The 17,382-nt window shown below is 44.9% G+C and overlaps 1 protein-coding gene across 1 annotated transcript in view; it reads left to right on the top strand.

Annotated features, from left to right (window-relative positions):
* Window positions 1-17,382, top strand: part of KIF6 (kinesin family member 6) — a 408,870-nt gene that overhangs the window by 362,646 nt on the left and 28,842 nt on the right. Inside the window, exon 16 of the mRNA XM_054570213.1 lies at window positions 5,164-5,214. Within this exon, the coding sequence (XP_054426188.1) occupies window positions 5,164-5,214 (51 nt within the window). The remainder of the gene's footprint in view (window positions 1-5,163; window positions 5,215-17,382) is intronic.

The raw sequence follows: 17,382 nt of genomic DNA, 5'->3' as shown, positions 1-17,382 counted from the left end.
TTTGTTGGAAATTCATCTAAAGATTACACATTTAATTTATGCTAAGTCCTTTATTTTTATAAATAGCCTTCCTTACAAACAGCCTTCAGAGAATCTAACCTTTGATTAATCGCCATCTTCCGTTAGTGACTTCACAGCTGAAGTCAACACCCTAATTCAGGACCACTAACCAGAACTTTCCAAGAGGCCTTCAAGCAGGAGACATATTCCGTGTTTTCTCCTCTTCCCCAATTCCATTACTGATATTTATTCTGTGTTGATTTTACTGGAATACTATAGTAGTATAGCTGACCAAAACAGACTTTTTCTCTTTTTTTGTTTGGTTTTTCTTATTTGTTTGTTTGTTTTGTTTTGTTTTTCTAACCCTCACCCTAACAAAAGAATAGATTTGACCAGAGGCTTTAGTGATTACCTAGGACCCCAGACTCCGTATAAATAAAACTCAGTCTCCCCCAAGTGCTACTCCTTCATTCAAGCCTCCCTACTAACCCTTGCCCCAAACCAGTACATAAATGGCCTTCTCCACTCTATTGCCCAACAGTCTTCTTTGGCTTAGGATGCCTTTCCCAGCCCCACTCTAACATCTCTGCTCTTTTTGGGATCTACTCAAGTCTCACATTTAGTAATTATGCTTTTCTTAATGCCCCTAACCCCCCTTTCCCACCTCTAAACTTATCTCTACCATTGATGAGACATTTAGCCCCCTGGCCTGCAGGATATGTCATCTTATGTATATAGTATCCTTTCAATGTCTGAAAGTGCCTTGATATCTAAAACTCATGAGGTGTATCATCTATGCTGGTACGTTATCCCTTGATTCTCCCAAGGATATTGAGATACAGTATGGCAGATATTATCACAGTTATATTGTTATTCTCATTTTTTCAAATGATAAGATTGAGGCTTAGAGATGTTAAGCAACCTGCCCCAATAGGAAGTAGCAGGACTGGGATTTGAACTGAACTTTGCCTATCAACAAATTTGTAATTACTTTCTACTATAACCAAAATGGCAAAGAGTTTTGATTCCCCTCAAGTCCACTTCCAAGGGATTGGTTATAGTTGCCCAAAAGTGCTGTCTTGAGAAGACAAACACGCTCAGCAGGAAAGGGAACCACCCACAATGAAGGAGCAAGGTCAGCCCTGGGTCCAGCTTTAAAAGAGAGAACACGTGACCACCTGTTTGCTGTCTCCTGTCCCATGCAAACTTTCTTGAGCTAGGATGGAATCTACTACCAGTTTGTATATTCCACAGCACTTAAAACATAATGCTCAACATATAGTGGATGAGCACAAATATTACTACTTATAGCTAAATCGACACCCTCAGGAAGGTACCACGGCAGGGAAAACTGCTCCAGCGGCCTGTGACAGCCCAGCGTGGGAACTGTAAGTGAATAGCTCTGCTCTGCACCAGCTGAGCAGCTTTGCTTGGTGAATGATTCCAAACTAACATGCAAAATAAAGTGCGAAGCTTAGAAAATTATTTGATCCAGAAGAGTGAATATCAATGTAAAAAATAAGTGTAGCTTCAGATTGGTAATACTACTTTTCATATGCACTACTTGGTACAGAGAAGCATGAATATCATGCAGTGAACACGCCTGCACATGGTTATTCCTAAGGTCATGTGTCTCCTCTGGCACTTCCCCCCACATCACATGAGATAATGTCTGCCTTACTGTATCTCAAGAATCTGGAGAAGATCAACGGATAATGTACCAGCATAGACGATACACCACCCTACTACCTGCTGCTGCCACCCTCACTCTGTCAATTAATGATTCAGAAAGGGAAGAATGTTTCTAGCATGTACTGTTGTAAATTCCTGTAGACAAAATTGCTAATTACTCTTCTCCTACAAGCCAGCTCGCCTCCCCGCTGAGGCTTCCCTCCCAGCGCACCTCCTGCCTCTCAGGCTGGGAGTTCTGTTTCTGTTTCATCTCTTCGCCATACCTTGGGGTGAGGATGCATCTAGGAACCCAGGCCAAAACCAGCAAAATGTATCACCATGCACATGACAGCACACTGCATGCTGAGTGAATTTTGCAGTCCCCCTCAACTCCTTCCTTTGCCAAAACCTGTGGCGCTGTAAGATTCAGCAGATTACAGAGACTTATCTTCACATGAAGAATGGCTCTGTTGGAAAATGCAATTAGGTATCAGCCATAAGGCTATTTTTAGAAGCTTGTTTGGGAAGATCTCAAAAACAAAAATTTCCCTGTGGTGAGAGATGTTAGCCAATTCTCCGAAAGAGAGCATCATTAAACACATTTTAAACTTACCTTCAACAATACGGAGCATTACAAAGACAGACCTTTTGTCCCCTAGGAATAGCGCATTGTTCCAAGAGTAGGTAGAATGCTTGTGGAGTTCATAGAACTTTCAGTTCTGGTGGCAGATCCAGTCTGTTTTTACCTGAGCAGCTCTTCCCAGGGTCGGGGATGTGAGAACCCTTAACCCTGTCACTCCAAAGAAGTTTCCCCAGGGTTTGGCAGAGGGAGCCTTGTCATTCCAACAGGAGGCGGGCAGGTCACGACCTGCAAGACTAAGCCCGTACTGGGGGCGATGTGAGAGCTGGGGAGACCCATGGTTGGGGAGACAGCTTGTGAGGGAGGCCTTGCAACAGGAGGTCAGTGTCAGTGTCATTGGAAAGGATGTGCCCAGGCACAAAGGAGGCGCCTGCTGCAAGGCACCTGGGCCAGACCCAGGAAACAGGCCAGGCCCCGTGTATCATTGGCTCTCCATACTGTGGGCATGAGAAAGTCCTTAATGGCCTATGCTAAATGGCCTATGTGTCTAAGTGGTGTGTTGCCTTTGTCACAGCACTGTATCTTTTTATTTGAAGAAGGTATATGCTGTGCTTCTTTAAAATTCACGTCAGCGATATTTAATGCAGACAAGAGTCTCAGCCCAGCAGCATCCCTACCCCCAACCTCTTCACTCTGCTGATGAAGACAATAATGGTCATGTCACTCAGAGCGGGGAGCAGATCCCACCTGGGGCTGTGACTGACCTGCGGTTCACGTCGCGTCCCTGTTGGCTCCAGGCCCTTCCCGTACTCATCCCTTGGTCAGGTGACCACATCCCCCACCCCCCTCTCAACACATCCTCTGAGTTCCCACCCTCCTCACTTGGAATTAGAGTGCAATCATCGCTCCTGCCCAATCCTTGGCTTCCTCTCTGTGCACAGTCCTCTCCAATGGGGACACATGAAGGCAAGGCACAATGACATACCCAGAAACCGCAGCATCCAAGGGGGAGCTAAAGGAACTGATGATGTGTAACCCAGAAAGGGAAGGACTAAGCGGAGAAATCGTAGCATCCCGAGATGTGTGAAGGGCTCTCACTGCCAATGAGAGAGGATCCTTTTTCTGTTCTCCAGAGAACTGACCAGACCCAAATAGGAAAGTGACAAGGAAGCAGGTGTTCACACCACTTCAGTAATTGCTCATGTACAATTTAATCAATGGGGCAGCTGGGACACACAAGTTGGATGTGAAATGACCATGGCATTCTGTAGAAGGGATCCCTTAATTTGGTGGGAAGCTAAACGGAATGGCCTCTGCCACCCCCCACACCCCCACCCCTGAACGGGTCATTCCAAAGTGCCCTAGAACTTTGGGTGAGCGACAAGGTCTCGTATGGCTGCCTTATTGTCTACTCAGTTCAGCTGTGGACAACTGTTGAAAACTCAGTTCAGCTGCAGCCTTTGAGGTACGGAATGCACTTTGTGCGGAGAAATACGGGATCTGGCAGAAGTAATGCCATTGAGTGTGGTTGGTAAGGTACATGAATGTCTTGCACAAGATGGACAGCAATTTGAACATTTCACCTAAAATGTCATATGGTGTGTTTGAGTGTGATATTGTCATGTTACAGAATGTTTCATGCTTATGATTTTGTGATAAAAGATTTTTATGCAACAAAACGGGGCGTTATTTATGCTGGATGCTGTACATTAGACAACGAAGCAATGAAGTTCCCAGGCTTTCTTGGAATCCCCCGGGGGCCTGATCACATCTTGCAAATGCAATATAGACAGAACTGACATTTTAACAAGCAGGCTGAGCCCTTGGACATAAACCCCAGAGCTGCTGTTTCACCCACTCCCAAGCACAAAATCAAAGAGTTTTAGAGATGGAGGAAACTAAGGGGCCATTTCGTCCCAACTCTAACCCAGAGCAACCCAACACACAGTCACCCAGCTTCTGCTTGAGCGCTTTCAGGAAGGGGCTCGCTGCTTTGCCAAGAAATTAGTCAATTTTGAGACAACATAATCCATGTTGAGACAGTGCTCATTACAAGCTGTTTCTTCCTCATATTGAGCCCCAAGTCTGCTTTCATTCAACTTGACTTTTGCCCTCAGCAGTAGGACAAAAATAAATGTTTCCTCATCCATATATATAAATATGACAATGTTTACATTTTTTTAAGACAGCCATTATCTCCATACCCCTCTCCCTCCGAATATTTTCTTCTCCATCTAAATGCCTCGGGTCACCTCAGATATTTCTCATATGGCATGGTTTCAGACCCCTCACCATCTCAGTTACCATCTTCTAAATATTTTTTTATTTTATTAATGTTCCTTATAAAGACTAGCTCCTAGAACAAATACCAAATGTGATCTGATCCCTGCAGAGTGCAGTGGAGCTATCACCTCCTTTGATCTACTCACTATACCTTTATAAATACAATCTAGAATTTTATGTGTTTCATACCAAATGATCAACTATTTTGTTTATCTTAAGATTATGATGAATCAAAACCATCTTTTTTATTTGACACAATTTCATAGAGCTTAAAATAATGAGTGGATTTAAAAGTGGCCCTATGAAATATAAACACATCAAACCCTCCATCTCTATTTAAGAGATCAGAGCCCTAACAAAAATTATCAGTGACAGACTAAGATAATTGAACCCCCACATGATTGACTCCAAAGGTGAAATGTATATTGGCAGTAATGTGCCAGGACCACAGGCTTTGCAGCCTCTCCTTTCAACAAAATTCAGGGCATAGAAGGGCTCTTCTTAGAAGCTATGCCTGCTTGTCTCCCTTACTTCCCCTAATTTTTTTTAGCTTGTCACATGCTTCTGAGGCCATCTCTTCTTCCAGCCCACTAGAAACTCACTAGTGTTTTCCTTTGTGTCTCTGACAGGTCACCTGAAGGAAGAAATCACCCAGCGGCATCTGCAGCAAGTAGCTCTAGGTGGGTACAAAGTGGATCCTGTAGGAGGAAAATTAAGGTAATACAAGCTGGCCTGTCCTGAAAACCCACATTCAACTAAAACATAACCCATCCAAACACTTAGAAAGGTGAAGAAAGGAAGGTCCACTGTGGAGTGCAGCTGTCTGTGGATGCCCCTCCTCTCTGGGAACAGTTTCCCCCACCCATGTGCTTGCTTCTGGCTGTCACACCTGGCACCCACCATCCCAGCTGCCATCTCTTCCTCCTGACCTTGTCCACCCCCAACCCAAACTCAATTCATTCCCTATGGGCCAGCCCCTCATAGTCCCACTCTGAGCTTTCTAGATCCACCACTAACTAACCTAGAGCCCCTACCAACAGTAACAACTGGTGGGGAAAACAGCTTCCACTTGCCAAACCATCTCTGTTCACGCTTTACATTGCCCTGTCTCCTTTCATCCTCACCACTGTCCTAAAGGTAAGTGCATTTTCCATATGGAAGTGATTCAATGACTTGCAGGTCATACAGCTCCTAAGTGTGAAACTAGGATTTGAACCCAGTTCTCTGAGTCCATGCCACTTAATAACCACAACACTTGTGGGATGCACTTCAGTACACTAAGAATGCAAACGCTAAACAAACATGGTGATATTCTAGAAGGTCCTTGGCACCTTTTAAGCAGGGACATCTGCAGAAAATGCTCCCTTTTGATATGTGACCCACAAAGTTAAACTGGGAGGAACGCGCAGCTCCCAGAAAGGCTGATGGAGCAGTATCTGAGCAGGACCAGCTTGTTCCTCACCAGCCAGCCTGGGACCAAGGACACACACAGCTTTGATTAAATAAGCAATTTGTGTATTCCAAACAAAGAGCTCCTCTAGAGGTGTCCTGGCCCTGACCTGAAGTGACCTGTAATTGCAGAAGTTCAGCACCCAGGACTTCTAGGGGAGAAATAACAGACAACCTCGATGTCATGAGGATGACCCACTTGACCCTAGTAACCTGGATAAGGAGGGAGGTGGGTTGCTTAGTTTCAGTAATAATAACGATCCTGTCAATAACTACTGATTACATCAGAAATAAAGAAGCAAAGCCCAAAACCATTGACCTGAGCTTGAGCTTCCCACTGTCGGCCCCAGGACTGAGGGGTCAGGTCAGCACGCCAGGCCTGCCCTCCCATGGCCAGGTGCCGGGGCTCAGAGCCGAGATTCTGCCAAGTGCCTTCCTCAGCAAGGAGCCAGGGATTCCCCGGGACCCAAACTTGTAGGGCTGGGCTTAGGAAGGGCACAATGACCTCTGCTGGGGAGCTGTGCCAAGCCTCTGGGCCTCCTGGGTAGGTCACTGAATGGGAAGTCACCCCTAAGGGTTGCCACTGGGACTTTTACTTAAAGGCTGCCATCTGACATCTTCTCCAATTTCTATGACCCTGGCTGAACAGAAACAATGATGTAGAAGATACCACCCATATAATTCCAGGGACAATTTTTATCCAAGGCCTAGGAAGGCATTTCCATGGCTTTCAGGGCAAGAGGTGCTCCATCCTCCCTGCCCACTCCCAGTGTCTGGCCCTCCTGGGTCCTTGGGAAACTACTGCATGTCTTCAACCACCCGCCTCTTGGTAATTCCTGCACTCATTCCTGGGAGACTTCCTCTGAATTACACCAGGTAGCAGAGTCAGCAGGGCCCAGCTCTCCCCGAAGTAACCAGCCCACTTCAAACAGAAAGCACTTTGGCTGGAAGTCTAAATAAGTACACTTGAAATACCTACTTATTTTAAAAGCATGCTATTCCAGTGTAGAGAAGACTTACTAACATCGCCCAGCTGCCATTCTGGGAGTGAACACCCTGTTGCTGTCCAAACTGCTTAGGAGCTTGTCTGATGGAGACTTGGAGCCACCAGTGCTCACGTGTCCCAGGTGCCCACAGCTCAGAAAAGAGGTCTTCCATTGAGAGGAATCTCTCAGAGCAGCAGACTGTTTGTTTATAGAGCCGTTTCCTGCCTTGACCTTCACCCTTCAGACTGACGCTGGGCTGAAGGCTAGAGCCCACCTGATGTTCTGTGACGGGGCCTGTCTATTCTTGCCCTCCTGCTTCTTGGCTTTGTGTGTGTCTTGTATTCCCTTCTCCTCTCTGTTGTTTTGTCTTCTCTTCACTTTCCCTTATACTCCATTTTAAATATTCCCATTGGTATTGTTTCTTTTAGGCTCCGTGTTCCTAAGTTTCCATGAAAGTGTAGTTGACTGTTGGTTGGTTGGGGGGTGGGTGGTAATGAGCCAGTCTGAGCAGATGTTTTCTCGTGTATTTTGCATAAGAATAGACCTCTGTATGTATAGGTAGACAAATGCCCAAGAAAATGCATATAAGGCAATCTTGTATCTCAAAGGAGCAAAGACTTAGTGAACTGGGAGGTGCCATGTGGAAGAGATTGTAAACTAATGTTCTAGAGGTGCTCAGTCATGTCAGAAGAGCAATTGTTACCATTTCAGGAATCTGGGAGCCAGTGGTTAAACCCAGCTACTGTTAAAGATTAAATTATGTACAGTTAAATAAATTACATTAAATACAAAGGTAACAAATACTCAAAAGTCATCACTTCCTAATTAATTTACTACATTTTAGTATTATTTCTGCTCTTGCAACCCTTGACATTTGTTGTGTCTGTGTCATGGAAATACTGTTCAATGGTGGGCTCCTGTGCACATCTTCTTAATCCATGTGCAGGACATCACATGGACAGTTGGAAGTCAGCAGGATGGGAACATGTACCCCAAGGAATTGACAAGTGTTATAAATTAGGGTTCTTTTTCCCCATGGAGCCCATTGTTTAACATGTAACATCACACCATTAGCACACAGACAAGTGTCTGTTGGGAGGCCAGTTTGTGCACATGTGTGTGTGCTTTTAAAATGACTTCTACTCCCTTCTACTCTCCTTCATGGACCACCTACCCACAACCCTGGTCCTTTCCAAAGTCAGTGGACAGAAGCGCAGCAGGAGAAGCACTGCGTCCAGGAAGCCCCCTCGATGTAACAGCTGGAGTTGGAGGGGGTTCTTCAAGAGACACATCAGTGACCAGTTCTAAGAATATAATCAACCAAAAAAAGTTACTAGTAGACTTAGAGCAAGACCTACTCCCACATGATGTTTCAGAAAACAATGAAACAATGCCTTTGTTGTTGTTGTTTGTCCTCACCCAAGGACAGGCTTATTGATTTTAAAGAGAGAAGGGAAGAAAGAGCTAAAGAGGGAGAGAAACATCAATGTGAGAGAGACACATTGGTCAGTTGCCTCATATGTGCCCCTACCCAGGAACCAAACACATAACCTAGGTGTGTTTCCTGACCAGAAATTGAACCTGCAAACTTTCAGTTTATGGGACAACACTCCAAACAACTGAGCCACACTGACAATTATGCATCATTTGGAAATGATACTAATTGAACTAGATCCAGCTAGCTGAGTTGAATTCAGTGTGTTTTTCCCACTTTATTGCCCTAGTTACCCTCAATTGCATAGTACTGTCAATAATGCAATCAGCAAATGTTTCCTGAGTACTTTACCACATGCCAGGCATGATCCTAAGCTCTTTACTTATATTTTCTTTTGTAATGTTCCTAAAATCCCCATAAGTAGATAGTACTATTATCCTCAGTTTACAGTTAAAGCCCAAAGGGGTTACATGAATCTGCCTAACGTTGCTCCGTTAAGAATGCAGACACAGACAGCTTGGCTCCAGATCCCATGCTCCCACCCCCACACTGCCCTGCCCTTAGCCCTGCATCAGGCAGGCATCGCGGGGTCCACAAAGACAAAGAGGTTTGATGCCTGCCCTCCAAGGGTTTCCACTCTACCCAGCATGAGGAGCCGCGTGCACAAAAAGATAAGTAATTTCAGATTTAGATACATCTGTATTGTGCCATTCAGTGTCCTCTTTCCACTGCTGTCCCCAAACCAGTTCAACCTTGACCATCTCCATGACTCCTTCCCTCGTCCCTTGTCCTCAAGTCTGCTTTGTCCTCCAGCCCCACGCACCTCTGTTAGAGCACCAGCCTTGTTTTGTAATTATTTATTTCCAGAGCTATTCTCCACACTAAAATGTGAGCTCTTAGAAGGCTGGGTGCAGTCAAATGAATCTTTGTACCCCTAGCAGGCAGCATGGGCAATAAATAGGCCCAATCAGTGCTTCTCAGCTGACTTCCAAACTCACACATCTTGCAAAAGTATACTGAGAAATTTGAACATAATATAAAATAAGTCAATTAAAAGAAATAGGAGTAAGTGCTTTTGGACCCCATAGATGAGCAGATTACAGCACACCAGTGATAAATTTGACTTTCTCTTATCTAGCCACTAAGCAGAAAGAGAAGTACCCTGAGTTACAGTTTTCTTTTCTGGCAACAAGAAGCATGCTAGCTAATTCATCTGCAAAAAATAGAATTTCTTCCTGGAACCAAACACAAACCAGAATTTATCATGAGAACCCTTGTATAAAGGACATTGAGTGACATCATGAACGATGTCTTCAACTGCAGTTTTACAAAATAAACCAAAATGTTGTTGAACCAGATGAGTCTTATATCGACCCCCTATAAAAGTGAGAGGCCTGACATTAAATCATAACTCATTGAAAGTGTTTATGTGAGCGGCCGAGATAATATGCTCCAGGTACTCTGCTTTCTGATGGCTGCAGAGAGCAGGAATAAAACCAGGAGAAGCCGGTCCCAAGAACATAGGCTACACCCCTCAAGTGTCTCTTCTGAGCAATATTTGATCAGGGACTGACTGGCTCTCATTCAGCTCCCAACCAAAATTCTACCCAATACCTGTAATTAAAGTTTAAAAGACACATGGCACTACAAAATAGTGTATGAAATGTGTCAGGTGAGAGGAGCTGGCCCTCAGAGCTTTGGGAACTTACCAGAGGGCTTGGCCCCTCGGGCATGTCACTAAGACCGCGACCTGGGCTGTGCCTTAGAGGGTGGGCAGGGTTCATAACCTAAGTGGAGAGTATGTGTGTGGACTGTGGTATGGGGTGCGTGTCTGTGTGGTGTACATATGTGATATGTGTGTGTTGTATGTGTGGTGTATGTGGTGTGCATGTTTGTGGTGTGTGGGTGATGTGCAGTGTGTGTAGTGCATGTGGCACGTGTGCAGGGTGTATGTGATGTGTGTAGCATGTGTGTAGCATGCCTGGTGTATGTTTGGTATGTGTGTGGTGTGTGTGGCATGTGTGCCTCGTGTGGTGTTTGTGTGACGTGTATGTGGTGCTGGTGTATGTAGTGTGTGGCATGCATATATAGTGTGTATGGGGTGGGTGTGGTGTGCGATGTGTGTATAGTGCAGTGTGTCACGCATGCAGCACACGTGTGTCATGCATGCCACATGAGCGTGGCACATGTGGCGTGTTTGTCTGTGGTGTGTGTGGTGTGTTTGTGTGTATGGAGGGGGAGGTTTGAGGGGGAGGATGACACCTAAAGGGAATAGATTTGAAGTAGTTGAGGAAAAGGCTAAAAGGATGGGTTGGCCAGTTCATTGAGAACCTTGGATCTGAGCCTTTTACCTTAGAGGCAGTTGAGCCATGGAGCATTTGTGAACAAGGAATTCTCCGTCAAAGAGGCCTTTTAGAAAAAGAAAGCCCCGAGCATTCACTGCGCTCCCCAGCATTTGCTAGCCGACTAACTCATCTGTCCCGCCTGCACAGCCCCCACCCCAGCCGTCACCGCGCCCCTGCGCTGGCCTGTTTCTCTGGGTACACACACTCCCAGCCCAAGCCAGTGAGGGCCTCAAGGATTCCTGGCTGCGGACAAGAGAGGTCCGAGCCTGCCCGGGGCGTCCCACCCTGATGACACGCCATGCCTACCTGGCCTTGCCCCTGGGGATAGCTGTTCAGTCAATTTTTTTGTTCTGTGGTAGATGGAAGTGGGGGATCTCTGCCCTTGAGAAGTTCAGTCCATGTTGGATGACACCACAACTTTCTCCACATTTATTTCTCGACCCAACTTCTGCAAAAACATAACCTACTGGAATATTCTGTTGCCTCTACTTCTAGGCATGTTATTTATATAGTTACAGAAGATAGCAATAATAATAATTATTAATAAATGACAATAAAAGTCTGCAAAAGGTATTGGCAGTTTCCAAAGGGCATCTGAGATACCCCCCCCAAACATTAGCCTACTGAATAGCCCTCCAATCCCCTCCCCCTCCCCCACACTACCCAGGAGCAAAGCAGCCCCCAAGAACAGTCCACTATGGCTGCAGTGCCACCGGTGGTGCACTCCACCTAACCCCTGAAACCAAGCAGTGATAGCTCCAGCCCACTGCAGGGGCCTTAAGGGGTGTGGGAGGCACCGAAGTTGAGGGCTCCATAATTTATTCCATTGTTCCAGCATCTCCAGCTCCACTCCGAGCAGCTCCTTTCTCCCAAATAGAATTCCTGCAGTGACCTCTTGTGGCATCCCTGCTGGTCTCCAAATAGATACCTCTGCTGTCGTCACTTTATCCCATTTGGTGTAAAATTGCTTAAGATTGAGCCTTGAAATGCTCTTTGGAATTCTGCACCTGGAAACAACAAATTTGAGAGAAAGCAAAAGGCCAGACACTCATCCATTGATTCACCAGATTCACTGAACACCTGGTACAACCCAGACAGTGTGTGAAACCAGGAATTCCCAGGCGTGGACAGGAACCACTGATTGAGACAGAACTGGAGGGGACCCCCGGCATCGTCTAGCATGTGGTTTTCAAATTGGGCTCGTAGGACCGGAGGTGAGGATGGGGGGAGTCACTGTGTAAGTGGCAGGACCTCAGGATTTTCACCGGCCCTGATTCAACCAAAGCAACTTCTATTCCTCTTTTTGCTATTAAGTTTCTGTTTAAAGAAAGAGTTCTGGAGCGTTTAACACGTCTTCCTCCCTCAGACCCTGGGGTTTAAGACATTTCCAAACGCAGGCAGTCCAAACTTCCTTTCCTAGAGCTGTCCTTCCTCTGGGCTCATGCAGAATTCTGCACATTCCTCTGTGATGAAACTTAGCACATTGTACAGTACCTGCTGGTCTCTTACATGTCTCCTCCGCTGCATGGAGTGACTTCCCCAGCACGGAACACAATGGTTGACACACAGTAGGTCCTCTGTAAATGTCTGCTGGATAAATCAGTGATATCTCAGGGACCAATTTTTTTCCTTAAAAATGCACCAGGCACCAGCTGAGGGACCCCGTGGCCAGGTTCCAACATCTGTAAAATGGGGTGGTTGGACCAAATGATATCCTGTGCCCGCCACAGTCTCTAACACTCAGCCGGCATGTGCTGATGGCTTGTTGAGTGAATAAATGAATCTAACAGCCCCCAGGCCTTGAGGATTGTGATTTTACCTCTTTGTGAACGCAGACTTCCTTAGGACATGGCAAGAAACACATGCAATCTTAGTGAGGAGACATGGAGGGCTTGGGTGGGTTAGCTATGTTTTCATTTTTCTCAGAAGTAAATGGTCAAAATGCTGACCCCTTGCAGCAAGGCAGATTGTAAAGAAAGCAGCTGCCCCCAAGGGTGAGGTGGTATTTCAGCTGGTTCCAAAATAATTCAGATGGCTCATATAGCCAGTGATAAAATCTCACCACCTAAATCTATTCTAATCCACTGTTCCCTGTGAATATAGTACCAGCTTCAGTGACACAAGGTCCTTCGCCCAGTTTCTAGGCTTAAGATGAAAGCTCGGAGTGAGAAGGAGTCCCCATGCCATTCCCCTGCCCAGCTCCCAATCACCGAGGCTCCCAACCCTTTGAATAGTTCCACACTCCCTCTCCAGCCAACCTGGACAACAGACGGAGGCTGTGGGCATTGGCACTGGTACCAGTCTTGAACAGCAACTGTGGTTTAGTTAGAGAGCCCTCACCTTGGACCTCAGGAAACCCTTGCTTGAATTTGTTATTCTACCACTTGCTAGCCCTGTGACCTTGGTCCATTAATCTTCCTGAATTTCTGTTTCCTTGTTCATGCCAGAACATCTGCTCTAATGAGCTGGTCTGAGTGTCAAGTACGGTGCCCATGTGATGGAGGTGAGCATAGAGTAGAAGGCTCAGTGAATTGTCATGGTCTTGGACTCTGAGTGCCAGGAACTAAATGAACCAAATGTCCAGGCAGCAGTCACAGCGCTGGGTTACAGAGCCTGCCATGGCTCTGGGCCCCCAGCACCAATTGGCATAACTGGTGGAGGTCACCCCCGTCCCACAGTTCCCTCATCTCTCTACCCATATTTGCTCACAGGCACTGTTAATCACACTTCAGTGCACAAATGCAGTCAAGCCCCAGGAAGGGCTGTCTGTCGCTTTGAGCACATGATCACTGATCATCCTGCTACCAGTTGCCAGAGCCTTTTTTTTTCATCTTCCAAATGTGCAAAAACCATGTCTGCTCCTTTGAATGAATTAGGCATTTGACCAATGTCTTAGTCTGTTGGGGCTCCTCTAACAAATTACCATAGACTAGATGGCCAATAAACAGAAGTTCATTTCTCACGGCTCCAGAGGCTGGACCTGAGATCAAGGTGTCAGCAAGGTCGGGTTCTGCTGAGAGCCCTCTTCTGGACTGTAGACTGCTGGCTTTTTACTGTCTTCACATGGCAGGAAAGGAGTGAGCTAGCTCTCTGGCCTCTTCTTATAATGGTACTAATCCCACCCTCATGACCTAGTTACCTCCTCGAGACCCACCTCTAAATACTGTCACATTGGGGATAAAATTTCAACATGTGGTTTCGGGGGGAGCATACAAACACTCAGCCCATAACAAGCATAGAAAACAAAATTCTAGTAGAATTTAGTCTAGGAGTAGAAATCACCCTTTGTGTTCAGCAAATCTCAGCCCAGGAAAGGTCCCTGTGGTTCCTAGGACTGATTCTGTTGTGCATATAATGAGCAGGGTAAGACCTTGCCATTTCTTCAAAGAAGTTGATAAGTTTGGGTGGCCAACAACATGAAACCAGTGTCCTGTGTGCTCAGACACAAACAATAAGTGCCATCTTCTAAGCAACCAACAAAAAGGTTTAAGGGCTATTTTGAAAATACTTGTGTTGTATTTTCAAAGGGAGCTGTTGTAAGGGAACAGGGGCCCACACAAGATAGACATACCAAGTCTATCAGGGCAGAGCTATGGGCAGGGGACACCCAGAGAACAGAACAGAGAAGCTTCCATTCAGAAAAAAAGAAAGACAAAGGAAAAGAGAAACAGAGAAGAGCAAACTGTATAGTTAAAATCTATGAACAATGCCATAGGTATGAATATATTCGAGCCCCACACCCCTGAAGGCCTATGCCAAGGAACATACACCAAGGAGGGGCCAGACACGTACCTGAGATGCTCATCGCAGTCTTGTTCTCACCACAGCAAACAGTCATACAAACAAAAACAAGAGACAAGCCAAAGATCCCCCAGCAGGAAGGTGGATAGATGAGCTATAGTTATGATATATTCATACAATAGAATACTATAGAGAATTTAAAATGAATAAACTAGATCTCCATGTAGCAATGTGAATAAATCTCAAAAATACAATGGTGATTGGAAGAAAGTTGTTAAAGAATATCTATGTAATAATACCATTTATGTAAATCCCAAAATGTTCAATACTATTGGCTTGACCAAAAAGTCCATTTAGTTTTTCCATAAAATAAAAGATTTTTCATTTTCACCAATAACTTTATTGAGTTAGATATTTTGAGTATGTTTGCTATCTCCTGCATGGTATAACATTGATCATTCTCAATTAATGTCTCAATTTGATAGCTATCTACATAACTGGTCTACTCAACCATGGAGCATTGTCCAGTGAGAAGCACAAAACTTGGCAAACCACTTTTGATACATTCGATCAGTCACAATACCTTCTCTATACACTACACAAATCTTATTTTGCATTTCAGTTGCATTTTTCCTTTCTTGAAATAATAAAGCATAACATGCCAAAAATGTTGTGTATTTTCTTCCATCTTCACTATGAAAATGGCTACACAAAAATTCACCAATTTTGATGTTTTTTAAAAATGCATGCTGATATGACAATACAATCTAACAAAATTGTTTCAATTGAAGTTAAAGACAACTAAACTCCACTAGAGCCACCATATGAGGGAAACAAATGAACATTTTAACGCTGGCCTGAGAATCAAAGGGTCACTGGTTCGATTCCAGTAAGGGCACATGCCTGGGTTGGGGGACAGGTCCCCAGTAGGGAGCACGCAAGAGGCAACCACACATTCATTTTTCTCTTTCTCTCTTTCTCCCTCCCTTCCCATATCTTAAAAATAAATATATTAAATTTTTTTAAATGAACTTTTTGGTCAGACCAGTATTTATTGGGGAGAAAGGAGTGGGAGCTTTGTACATTTTATTGAGAAAGAAACACAAAATATATATATCCAAGTACACTGTCCAACAAATATATACAAAGAGAACACCTATGCTACCTCCTCTTAGGACAAGAACTAGCTAAGTCATGTATAAAGTATTAAAGACATAGGGTGGGCATATAAAAGTGGGGTGGGTTGTCTTAGGGGCTGGGGAGGGCACTAAGGAAGCTTTCTTCCAGCTCTGTGATGTTCAAATTTAAAAACAAAAACTGAAGCAACTATATAGCTAACTATTTAGATTTTTCAAAATACAGAGGTGGTATATGCAGGTTATTTATACAATTATCTGAACTTTGTTGTCTTTGAAGTGGTTTATAATAATTTCCAGAACTCTAAAAATGATTTGATTCCATGGGTTCACAGGCCAAATAAAATTACTGTGTCAATGGAATCATTGTGATAATAGAAGTAGTAAAAAGCAAACCCCAATTTGAATCTGATTAATCTTCATTTTTGAACTTGTGTGATTGACGGTCCAAACAGGAAGCAGATGACAGTACTCAAATTAAGTGTTATGAACAGAGTTAGATAAAGGCCTATGACCAAAGGTGTAAGCAGTGCAGGGAAATTGGAAGGGAGACCACCAGAGCCTAGACGTAGTAACAGCAGCAAGACAGGAAGCATCACTGCCCCTAGGCCTTCAAGGAGCAAGAGAAGTGAGCAGGTACCAGGACCTGAACACAGAAAGGCTCTAGCCCTATGAAAGGAGCTGTTATCTTCAGTCAAGCAATGCATCCAGCTCATGGTACCTGCAGAGATGTCCAGAGAAAGAACTACTTCAGACTCTTTCTGCTCCCAGCCTCCAGTCATTTGCCCATGTTCCCCATTGGCTGAGCCCAGCCAGAGGCAAGGGGTAATGAAGTGCAGTGTTCTACCAGCCAGCCTCCTGGGACAGGTAGCAGAAGAGTAGAAGAGGGTGGAGGATGGATCTGGAGAAGCAAATGTAATAGGTCCAATGCACAGCCCTCAGGCCCCTGTGGTCCACTGCCAGGCTTTTTCTACTAAGATCCCATTGCTGTCTAGGTGGCTCTATTAAAAAGGCTCTAAATCTTAAGTTGTGTGTTAGAGAGTCTAAGTGAGTGGGAGCCATCTCACACTGGCTCATGAGGACTTCTGTGTGTATCTCTTCGCAGGACCCAATGCAGAAATTTCATGTTGAGAGCTTAAAATTGGTCATGACACCCTGACTGGTGTAGCTCAGTTGGCTGGGTGGCATCCCACAAAGTGAAAGTCACTGGCTTGATCCCCAGTTGAGGGCACAAGCCTGGGTTGCAGGTTTGGTCCCTGATCGGGGCACATACAAGAAGCAACTGATCAATATTTTTCGCATCAGTGTTTCCTCTCCATCTTCTCCCTACCTTCCCCCTCTCTAAAAATAAATAAAATCATTTAAAACTAATAAATTAATTAAAATAAAATTGGCCATAATGGGAGTATGTACACCACAAAATTGGCAAGCACTACAAATCAGGGTGTTGTTTGTTTGTTTGTTTTCAGAGAGCTGGTTGTTAAACATTTATCAGCACACTAAGGTGACCGTACTCTCTCTTCCATGCCTGGCACCTGTAGCCCATGTTGGGCTCACAGGAACACAGCAGCAGCTCTCTGCTCTTGCTTCTAGCATGTCATCAGCCCATGCCCTGCCCACTAGAGCTCCCAAATGGGAAGCAGACATCAGTCTGCTGCACAGGCGTGCATGAACACAAACACATTCACACTCCTGAGGACTCTTTTTTTGACTATGAGAATCCATTTATTAAAGCTATTGACAGTAAGACAAGGAA

This window comes from Pteronotus mesoamericanus, unplaced genomic scaffold (genome assembly GCF_021234165.1).
Source record: "Pteronotus mesoamericanus isolate MK-2021 breed Mesoamerican mustached bat unplaced genomic scaffold, CSHL_Meso_final contig_20, whole genome shotgun sequence".
In the NCBI taxonomy this organism is placed as follows: domain Eukaryota; kingdom Metazoa; phylum Chordata; class Mammalia; order Chiroptera; family Mormoopidae; genus Pteronotus; species Pteronotus mesoamericanus.
This window is presented reverse-complemented; position numbering and strand designations above follow the sequence as displayed.